General features: G+C 45.3%; 2 protein-coding genes across 2 annotated transcripts; both read left to right on the plus strand.

Moving 5' to 3' along the window:
- Positions 1–321: 321 nt before the first annotated feature.
- On the plus strand, positions 322–1,194 carry LOC109738756 (uncharacterized). The gene has a single exon (XM_020297856.4). It carries the CDS (start codon positions 378–380, stop codon positions 921–923), a length of 546 nt encoding a protein of 181 aa, XP_020153445.1. The 5' UTR covers positions 322–377; the 3' UTR covers positions 924–1,194.
- Positions 1,195–8,192: 6,998 nt separating this feature from the next.
- On the plus strand, positions 8,193–10,378 carry LOC123497463 (uncharacterized). The gene is made up of 2 exons (XM_045233918.2): positions 8,193–9,896; positions 10,018–10,378. Exon 1 carries the CDS (start codon positions 8,715–8,717, stop codon positions 9,426–9,428), a length of 714 nt encoding a protein of 237 aa, XP_045089853.1. The 5' UTR covers positions 8,193–8,714; the 3' UTR covers positions 9,429–9,896; positions 10,018–10,378.
- Positions 10,379–11,431: the final 1,053 nt, after the last annotated feature.

Genomic DNA, 11,431 nt, shown 5'->3' on the forward strand with positions numbered 1-11,431 from the left:
AGCGGTGCGCCGCCACCGCACCGGTCAGCTAGCGACAACGGCTCCAGCGGTCGGCCAACGCGCCCCACGCGCTCCGCTCCACCACCTACTGTACCGCACCGAAAGCCACCGCTTCCCTTCTCCTCTGCCCCGCGCACGCCTCCGTGCGCGTACCGACGGGCGGGCGGGCGGACAGCGCAGCGCAGCTTCCGGCCACGCCACGCGTGGGCGTGGCTCCCTACCGTCCACGGATCCGCCGTCGATCTGGAAGGCCGACAAACGCCGCCCCGCTTTCCGCTGCACCCCACGCCCACTGGATTAAGTACCCCCCTCACCCCGAGACAGTCAGCTTCACTTCACTCACTCCCACTCCCATCCCTATCACCAACCCCTCCCACATGGCCATGGCTCCCCACCCACCGTCCCTCCTCCTGCTGCTCGCGCCGCTCCTCCTGTGCTCGCTGCTCCCCGACGCGGCGCGGGCCGCCGGCGCCGAGGACACCGGGGTGACCATCGTGCGCAAGGACGGCACGACCTGCACGCTCTGCGCCTCCTGCGGGAACCCCTGCAACCCCAACCCGGGGTACAACTACCCGTCGCCACCTCCCCCGGCTCCGGTGACCCCCGCGGCGCCGGTGTACCCGCCTCCCACTTCCTACCCAGCTCCCTCCGGTGGAGGAGGAGGTGGCGGTGGCTACTTCTACCCTCCGCCCACCGGCGGGTACGGAGGAGGAGGCGGCGGCGGGTCCCAAGGAGGACAAGGTGGAGGAGGAGGCGGAGGCGGTGCCTACCCGACGCCACCGCCGCCCAACCCGTTCCTGCCCTACTTCCCCTTCTACTACTACAGCCCGCCACCCCAGCTCAAGAGCCCGGCGCCGGCCGTCTCGTCGTCCGCCGCGGCGCCGCTGCTGCTGCTCGCGCTCTCCGGGCTCCTGCTGTGGTGAGGAGGACGACGGTGAGAATGCGAGGTAGATCTGCCGAGCTGACGCGCTCAGTGGATCCGTTCAACTGGCTGGCTGGCTGGCTGCATCTGCGCTGCAGTAATTTTCGATTTTATTTATTTATTCGCCGCTGTAATTTTCTCTATTTTTTTGCTCCTCCCTCCTCTCTGCTTCTGTGATTTATTATGTGCCGGTATAGAACTATAATATAGGAGACCGTACCAAGTGTAAACCAAGGACGACTAATAATAAAGCACCAGTGCTGTTTTATATAGATGGATCTGGTGATTAAGATGTTCATGCCAAAGGGAGGAGAGGGAGCTGTTCATCTCTCTCTTTGATTAGTTGTGGCGTTGGCAAAACGAATGTGCATCATATGGATCCGATTACGATGTCATTGTTCTGATGACATCTCTATCTCTCACCGTGCTATGCTGGCGACAGCCCTTACGTGTGCTGGTTAAGGTTTGCGCTGTTGGATGGCAGTTCTTCTTCAGTTCTTGGGTTGGATGTGCAGCGTAGCTTTAGAATAAGAATCTCCTGACATTGGTGAAGAGAAACTGTGAGCTGTGAATGTGAGATGTTTCAGATTAGTTTTTACCTTGTTCTTGCTGCAGAATACAGTTGTGCAATACTAGCATTGAACGTCATTGAAGGAAAAAAAAGAAGGGGAAATAGTGCCGATGGACTTGGTCAAACATGGTGCTCCTGCAGTTATGAACATCTGACTTCAGTTCAGAGTTTCTCTCGTTCACTGGTACAGAAACAAGAACCTGCTGCTACCGTGCAGGCTTCCAAAACTGAATCTTGTACAAACAAAACAACACTCCAGTTCAGAGTCTCTCTCGCGCTAACGAAGGCACAACATGGATCTGGTGAACATTTCATGGTTCCGATGACACTGCTTAAAAGAAAAAAACGGGGTTCCGATGACATCTCTGACCATGCCATGCTGGTGATCGCCCTTTTAAAAAAAAATAACCACGTATATTTCATTAGACAAACATATTACAGAGAGTGCATACATAGTCATTGCACGAGACATACATAGGTGTCTTACAACATAGGTGTCTTACATTTTTGCACAATGTTCCCGCAACCAGTAAAACTACAAATTTCACAGGTAGAGAACCTTGTGCCTCGCTGAATCGTTGTCCTGCCATTGCCAAGGCAACGCCAGAGAAAAAGGAGAAAATCCACCATTCCTAGATCTGAGGGAGCACCTTCGCATACAAGGATGCTTTGTGGCACGTCGGTCGGGGTTCTTCCCCGTGTCCATTAGATCCCAGCGCCATCAACTTCATCCAACATGGTTGAAGAAGTGAACCATCCACGTACCCCACTGCAATACACCAAACACAACTACAACAGCCAATCCCAACGCCACCCAGAAGAGTGCTCCAGCGCCGACCACTAGACACAAATCTCACCGGATCCAAAGCCCGGCAAGAACACCAAGCCATCTGCTCCTCGGCACCGCTGATTAGAGCACCACCAAGATGAAGGAAAAACAGAGGCAAATTATTTGGACGCGGCGCCATCACCTCCATTGATGCAATGCCTCTGAAAAAACTAGCCTACCCTATCTCCTTGCCGGAGAGAATCGCCGGGGTCCCCATCCACACCCACCACCGAAGCGACAGACAGGAGAGGACGAGGACCCTCAGCCACGCCGGCGGAGAGAGGAGGCAGAAATCGCCTCCCGAACCGCCTCTTGAACGGTTCCTGGCAGTTCCGTGCGGTGTTGGGCCCCCCTCCGATGGAAAAAGTTGTGTACTGGCGATGGCCCTTATGTGTTGATCTTGTTTAATGTTTAACATGCCATGGTTCCGGTTGCACCAACACATTTTTTTCTATATCAAAAATATATACCTCTCAGTTGATAAATTTCTAAAATATTTACAAAGAATTCATTTAATAATAAAATGTTGGAATGTGGAAAATGTTCACGTATCTGAAAAACAATATATTAGAAGTAGTGATTTCACATTCAAAAAGTATTCAAAAATGCTCATATATATTTGTATAATATCAGTTCTTGTCCGCTCCATTCCTTTCGACCTTCATGACGAACATTACGGAAGTCAGTTACACCTTTTTACCCTGTTATGTATGGTGTCGTTGGCGACTTAACAATGGCGGTTCTAAGCGATGGTAGAAGGTCGATGAGATCGGCGCGAATGGGGAGACACTCATCCATCCATAGCATCCACAATGTTGTTGTGGCTCCCTCTCTTCTTCTGTCCCATCCATGGCCTCGCCCTGTCGCGATTGAGCTATCTTCCTTCACTGAGGATTGAACCGGAACTCCTTTTTAGTGCTTCAGGCGCTGGATATTGGGATGCTGGTAGGGAGTGCATACCCTCCAGGTGACGGGCCGCTCCAAATAATAGTCACTCTCTCATGACGCTACGTCCTCTTTTTGTTGGCTTTATTGCCTGAAAGAAAAACACGCACTGGTTCAGAAAGAAACCAACTACAGTTTTTTAATATATTTTAAAAATTGTGCATTCAAAATTACTCATGATTTTTGTACAGAATTATGGATTTTTTATAAATGTTTGGCAACTTAATTTTCTTTACGAATTTTAAAAAGATTCCCGAGCTTGAAAAAATGTTCACAAAATTTCAAAAGTTAAAAGTTTTGGAAAATGTTCTTGAATTAAAAAGTGTTCACGATTTTGGTTTTTTTTTGTGGATTTAATAATGTTCCCCAATTTGAAAAATGTGAATTTTTAAAAACTTGATGAAGAAGGATGAAATTAAAAAAAGTACTAAAAAATATAAAAATGAAAAATAAGGACCAAATCAAAATCAGCGAAAACCCAGCAAAAAATACACGAAAAAAAATTCCGGCCTGTGTTATACTACGTCCGTCTATAAAACTGTTGTCGGGTGTGTCTAGGCCACATCTAAGTGACTCAATCAAGTATGAAAAGGAAAAGAAAAAAAGAAAAAGAAAATACCCACACGAATCTCCGCATAAGATCAACGACTTAAGGCTTAGATGTGCAATATTTATGGCACATCTAGATGTGCTCTAGCAAAACTGTTGTGAAAATGGAAAAATCTTAGTGGGTAGGATATAGTGGAAAACTCTTCCGGTAAACTGCTGCTTGTTACAGGGGACTAGGAACCATTGAAGTTTGCCGGTAAACTGCTGCTTGTTACAGGGGAACTAGGAACCATTGAAGTTTTTAGTTTAGATCCCAAGAGGAAGGTACGTGAACCAATCAAAAGTATCGGCAGCAGTGCGCGCGCTCTTCCTAAGTCATGGCAAGTGCCTGTTAGTTGACACAGATAAGCTTCCTTCCGTCGAGTGCAACTGCATCTACACTACTATTTGTCCTGGATTTAGGATTGGTAGCATAGCCGTCGCCTATGACCTCAGCGATGGCAAGAGAAAATACATCACCTCAGCGCTTGGAGATGCCCTGGAGCTCAGAGTAGGCATGAAGGCCCTTTGAGCCTTGCTCAGGTTCTTCTCAGTCATTGTTCAGAAGTTGACGCTCAACAAGATCGTATCCGTTGCCAAATCTAACTTTTACGCCTTTATTATTTAACGACTTGCTCGACTTCAAACGTCATGCTGCTACCTCCGTGAAAAGGAATTGATTGAATTCACCGGTAACTAGTTTTCTTTCTCACTGGACTGGACTGCAGAATGCCAAGATGCTGGACTGATCGTTGTTGGGTACAAGTTACTTCAGCTTCTTGCTGCTGATGCTCTAAAGCAGGAGCTACAGCTGGGGTGGTTCTCGCACATTGTACCTGTAGAATTGTTGAAGAATTGGTGGTATTCTGCCTGTTTTGTCTCTTCATCCAGCAGCAAACATATGTCGGAGGTGCATTTTTTTTGCAGAGACAAAGTGCGTCGTGTCTCCAGCCTCCGGATGGGTACCCGAAGATCTATGGAACTGATAATCTATATGGTCCGCGATGGAACAAACTCATTTGCCTGAGATGTCATTTATCAATAAGAAACGTGATTATCATATTAAGTTGAACCAATAAACCATGTTTGCCATTAAAAACTGGGTTTCTTTCTCTGTTATGCCCCTTCAGAAATTCTTCAGAAACATCAGGTAGCTACGTTGTCCATGGAATGTGGGAAAATGTTGTAAATTTAGCTAAATATCTCATTAAAATGGTCTAAAAAAGAAGAGAAACTCTTCCCTTTCTTGATTAATTTGTAGCAGTTGCAACTAGAATATTCTACTTATCACTTTGCTTCATCTTTCTGTTTCTGAAGAATAAGATGGAGACAAAAGGACATATGATTTTCCAAGATTTTGAAATTGCGTCCTACAATTTATATACATGTATGACAAGATAGATTTAAATTTGAATAAATTCAATAGCTAGAGAAGGCCAAAACATCCCGGCATGACAAAATCAAAGGTGTCTCAGATAAAGAAAAATAGTTACTCGCGTTTTGCTCATGGGTCGTCTGAGATAAAAACTTACAAGTGGTTTCGCCCCAACCCACAAGTCCATCTGCCGAGGTCCGGAATGTGTCACATCTCCAATGGACCTTTTAACCGCCCATAAATTTTTGCTCTAGAGGAGGGTTGTCCTAAGGAGGACCATATCAATCACTTTGTACATTTTGAAACCGAACCGAGACCAAATTTATGCTATATATGGTTTGTATGAAATCTAAAAACCATTTAGAACTAGATTTTTCCAGTATAAAACCGAAAAATTCGGTAAAACAGAAAATCCTGATGTAGTCTTTTTATTTAGCCTTTTAAGCCCAACCCACCAGGCCGAGGGCGCCAATCAAATTGAGCCCACTAGCCACTAGCGGCGTGGAGGGAGGACCGAAGCGGCATCCAACGCCCAACCAAATATGGATGCATCTTTTTTTTTCAGACATAAATATGGATGCATCTGATGTGGCCTGCTTGGATTACCAGATATGTGCTGCCAGTGATGGCATGTTTTGTACTAGTGGAACAGGCTTCGGGAACACCAATTCATAACACATTTGCATGACTCATTAAATTTTTTTAGGGTAAATTATTAATTTTAGTCCATTTTATCTCGAATAAGTGCTTTGCCACATATGGGTATGCTACTTACATTGGATGATTAATAAAATTAACTTAGTTATTTCCTTGTAGATGCGTACAGTTTTTTTTAGCAAAATGGGCCACAGTCAAGACAATCACATATGTAGATGGTCGTCTAGTCTACAAATTGGCCCTTCATCGGCTTATGCTCCATTTTTTTAGTTTTGTTAGAGATTATGGCTTGTTATTTAGTTAAATACAAAGGAGCTCGCGGGTGCCCGTGTATATAAATATTAAAATAAAAAGTACCAGGAAAATAAAAAAGTAGAATTTTGGTGTATCTAACCTGGATGCCCATTCTACCCCTGTGTTTAGTCATTAAGAAATGACATCCATGGTATCCATGACCAAGAAAATACAGTTTCACCTACGATCCATTCAAATAGTTTTGTGTATACAATGAAACTTTTTGACCTTTTTAACGAGAATACCATGAATGTCATTTCTCCATGATACTTCACATGGGAGTAGAATGGGCACCCATGTTTGATACCTCAAAATTTCAAGTTTTTGTTTCAATTTTCCAGGTATTTTTTTCATTTTTACTATTGATATAGGGTTCACACACTAGTAGAAAAAGGGGCTTTTGGCCCGGTTGGTGAGGGCCTTTAGTCCCGGTTTTTGAACCAGGACTAAAGGGGGGAGGCATTAGTAACGACCCTTAGTCCCGGTTGGTAACACCAACCGGGACTAAAAGAAATTTTATGATTTTTTTGAATTTTTTTGAATTTTTTTTATTTTCAAATTTCTGAATTTTTTTAACCTCTAATCTCTAATTACCATCCCTCATCACTGCTCAATTTATCCTCTAATCTCTAATCACCCCTCATCATTCCAAATCATCTAACTTCCCGGACGGTCACCCATCCTCTCACTACTCCAGTCTGAGCATGCTTAACTTCCGGGTTCTATTCTCCCTCGTTTCCAAGTCTGCACTTATTGTTTTCTTGACAATAGTAAGATGTCAATCCTATTAACCCTCAGGAATTTAGCTTGAGCATGAAGTGACACATTTCACTGTTTGAGTTTGAAACTATTGTTTTAAAAAACAATAATTATTTAGTAACACTAATATTTCTTGAATAATTAGTTTGACCATTGTTTGACCACAGTTTGACCAGATTTGACCAAAATTCAAAAAAACCGAAATAATTATTTAGTAACACTAATATTCTAGAATAATTAGTTTGACCATTGTTTGACCAGATTTGACCACATTTTTTCCAAAAAAAATCGAAACCAATTTTTTTTTTCTGTTACGGTGCGCCACTAGTAAGTTTGAAATTATTGGAATTTTTTTGCCTCTAGATCTTAAAAGCCCCGTAACTTTTTTTCTGTTAGGTTTTTGAGGATTTTGAAAATGTTTAACGGGGTTCCCCCGTTAAAATCGGATGTAACTTTTCAAGTAGATGATTTTTCATATAAAAAACTTTTTAATCCGAGTTCCTATGCAAAAGTTATGCCCATTTTACAAATTCCAGAGAGATTTTGCAAATAAATTCAAAATTCATATTTGTAAATTTTCCCAACAACTAGACCACATATCACATGGGAAACTTTTTTTTGACATTTCCATCATTTTCTTTTGTTTTTTCTAAAACTGAAAAGGCGGTCCCGGGGGGGTAGAGTTTGAAAATGGGACCTTTAATACCGGTTCGTGCCATGAACCGGTACTAATGCCTCAAAGCCCATTAGTACCGGTTGGTGCCACCAACCGGTAGTAATGGGCATCGCACCCTTTAGTCCCGATTCGTGGCACCAACTGGGACTAAAGGGCCCAGGTGAACCGGGACTAATGCCTCAGCCGCACGAACCGGGACCAATGCTCGCATTAGTCCCGGTTCATGACTGAACCGGGACTAATGTGAATCTTGCCCTGTGACCAAAGCCCTGTTTTCTACTAGTGACAGGCACCCAAGAGCTCTAACTCCTTGTCCTTGTTATTTAGTTCTTGCAGGGGCTACGTTCATCCTAGCTATTTAGAAGATGGGCACGGATTTTCATTTGTATCATCTCTATTGATGTTCTTTATATAATAAAAAATTCCACTATTGAGAAAAACATAGACCGACAAACTAAAGAAGTAATTACGATGCGTCGTGATCCCATGCAACTCAGTCATATCAAGCTCTTTAAGCTCCCTGCCACCAACAAGCTTCGAGTTAAAGTCCCAATGAAAGCTCGCAAGGGCTATCTCAATGTTGGACACCCTAAACCTCATACCGAGGGATATTCAACGTCCAACGCCTCCAGGAAGAAATTGAACCACCAGTCAAGGATGGATGATGTATAGTCTTTTGATTAAATGTCAAGGCACATCGGCGAGTTATCATTGGGCTTGGTTATTTTTCTTTTTTACACGCGTGTATATTAGTGTTTTTTAGGATAACACTTGTATATTGTTTTTTTTTAGACAGTGTATATTAGTTTTTTTTAGTGTTTGCTATGTGCAGCAGAGGCCTGCAAGTATTTCGAGCCGGCCCAAGCCCAACCGCATCACTCTTCTAACCCCTAATTTCTCCACACCCCCACCCCACTGCCCGAGCTATCCAGCCGCCGCTCCTCTCCACCATTTCTCCCCCAAATCCACGTCTTCGTCGCCGCCATTAGCCTCTTCCTCGGTCACCCGAAGCGCAGATCCCCACCACACGGCGAGGCGGTGGCAGTCGGCGGCGTGGTCGGGGTCTTTGTCGAGGACGGCGGCATCGGTGGCGCGGCCATGGAGCAGGAGGTCGCTGGTGGATCCATCACGGCGGAATGGGCGTCGCTTCAGCGGGACCTCGTCCAACTCGTTGCCGACTGCGTCCTCTCCACCAGCGGCGTGGACGGGTACGTGGCCATGAGGGCCGTCTGCCCCAGCTGGCGCTCTGCCGTCGCCAAGCCATCTCCGCACGCCGCGGTCGCCGATCCCCGTTTCCGCCCGCGCCAGTGGGTCGTGCTCCACGGGGCGGACGACGAGCAAGGCCGGCCCCTCTTCCTCGATGTCTCCACGGGTCGCTTCCGCCGCCTGCGCCGCCCGGTGCTCGGTGACTACATCCTCGTCGGTGCATCCGACGGTCTCCTGGTCCTCGGGGACAGGGAGCGCCCGCATGCCGCTCGTCTCCTCAACCCATTGACTGGTGACATGCTTCCCTTTGCAGCGCCGATACCTCCGGAAGATTGGGTGAACACTGCAATCGTTGGCTCTGAACCAACGATTATCTTCGCTTTCGAACCGGAACAGAGCGAGTACCAAGATATCCCGGCTTATTGTTCTTTGCAGCAAGGCAGTGACGCCGTTTACTCTGCTGATCCTACGGGCCAGCTCCGTGCAGTGAAGTTCCATGATGCTGCTTACGACAAGGAAAACTTGCTCTACCTTCAGAGCATGGTCACCCATGCAGGCAATGTTTACGTGCTCATTTGTGGAGGAACTTTGTGCAAGGTTGTTTGAACCGGTGGCCACTGGTATGCAGAGCTGATAATGGAGATTGACATGCCCAAGCACTGCTACACTGGTTGTCTCGTGGAATTTGCCGGTAAACTGCTGCTTGTTAATGATAAAGTCGAAACAATTGAACTTCTCTGCGTGGATGTCAACCGCAAGGTACTTGAACCAATCCAAAGTATCGGCAGATGCGCTCTCTTCCTAAGTGTTGGCAAGTGTATGGTTGTTAACGCAGATAAGCTTCCTACAATCATGCGCAACTGCATCTACATGAATTTTAATGATACAACATACGTCTGCTATGACCTCAGTGATGGTAGGAAAACATACATCACCAACCCCCGGCTGCCTGCAGATGGTCCTCGAGCTGAAAGTGATATCATTCATGAAAGCCCTTTGAGCCTTGCTCAGGTTCTCCTCACTCCGCATCCAAGAGTTAAAGCTCAACTAGATCGTATCCAGCAAATCTAATGTGTACGCCCTTAGTATTTCACGACTTGCTCAACTTCAAATGTCATGCTGTGACCTGCATGGAAAGAGACTGAAACTGAATTCCCTCACTGGTAGTTTACTTTCTTGCTGGACTGAACTGCAGAATGCCAAGATTGGTTTCTTGCTGGGCACAAGTTGCTGCAGCATCATGCCGCTCATGCTCTAAGCAGGAGCTACAGCTGGGTTGATCCTTACACATTTGCACCTGGAGAGTTGCTGAAGACTTGGCGGCATTCTGTCTGGTTTGTCTCTTCATCCATCAGTGTAGTTCCAGTCAGTCATGTGCCCCAGTAGTAGCAGCTTTGTAATGTATCTGGTGTTGTTTCTGTTGAGTAGCTGTAAGTGTAGTTTTTGGACCCAGTTATGTTATTAACCCTGGCTGATCTGGTGCTTGTTTGTACTGATCTGATTTTACTAAGGAAATCGGTAGCTCTGATTCCTAATCTAAAAACTAGTTTTCTTTGTGACATTACTCACACTTTCTTACATGTACTCTCTAGGCTGTAAAGTCTGCAACTAAATTTCAAACAACTGTGTGAGTATGAGAACGGCACGTTGATTATGAGCTTCACCAGTCTCTCTTAACTGATCAAGGTAAGGTAAGCTTACTAAATCTCTAAGTTAGCATTCTTTTCCCTTTGCCTGATTCCCTCGAACATATATTTGCTCGGTCACATCTTGGCTGTGGACAAAAATGTATCCCTAACGTTGCTAAAACTACTAAGTGGCCAATCATTTTTTAAACTTGATTTAACGAGTCACATGGTTAATTTATACTTATGTTGGACTACCAAGCCATCATCTTACCTTGGTGGGAAGATGAGCTAAGGTTTGAGCTCAATCCCGCCACAACGGCGTTCCCCACCCTTTGGTGGCGTAGGGGTTCGAGCTCTATCCTTTGGTGGCGTAGAGGTAGTAGATTTTCGTTGTCCTATCGGTGGTTGATGAATTGCTATGATTGATTTAATTTGCTTGTGGTTATGTTGCTGTCCTTTGGTGCCCATCATATGAGCGCGCGCATGGATCACACCATAGGGTTAGTTGTATGTTGATAGGACTATGTATTGGAGGGCAAGAGTGACAGAAGCTTCAACCTAGCATAGAAATTGATGCATACGGGATTGAAGGGGGACCAATATATCTTAATGCTATGGTTGGGTTTTACCTTAATGAACGTTAGTAGTTGCGGACGCTTGCTAATAGTTCCAATCATAAGTGCATAGAATTCCAAGTTAGGGATGGCATGCTAGCAGTGGCCTCTCCCACATAAAACTTGCTATCGGTCTAGTAAAGTAGTCAATTGCTTAGGGACAATTTCGCAACTCCTACCACCACTTTTACACACTCGCTATATTTACTTTATTGTGTCTTTATCTAAACAGCCCCTACTTTTTATTTACGCGCTCTTTATTATCTTGCAAACCTATCCAACAGCATCTAGAAAGTACTTCTAGTTTCATACTTGTTCTAGGTAAAGGGAACGTTAAGCGTGCGTAGAGTTGTATCGGTGGTCGATA

Source organism: Aegilops tauschii, chromosome 3 (assembly GCF_002575655.3).
Source record: "Aegilops tauschii subsp. strangulata cultivar AL8/78 chromosome 3, Aet v6.0, whole genome shotgun sequence".
Taxonomy (NCBI): Eukaryota; Viridiplantae; Streptophyta; class Magnoliopsida; order Poales; family Poaceae; genus Aegilops; species Aegilops tauschii.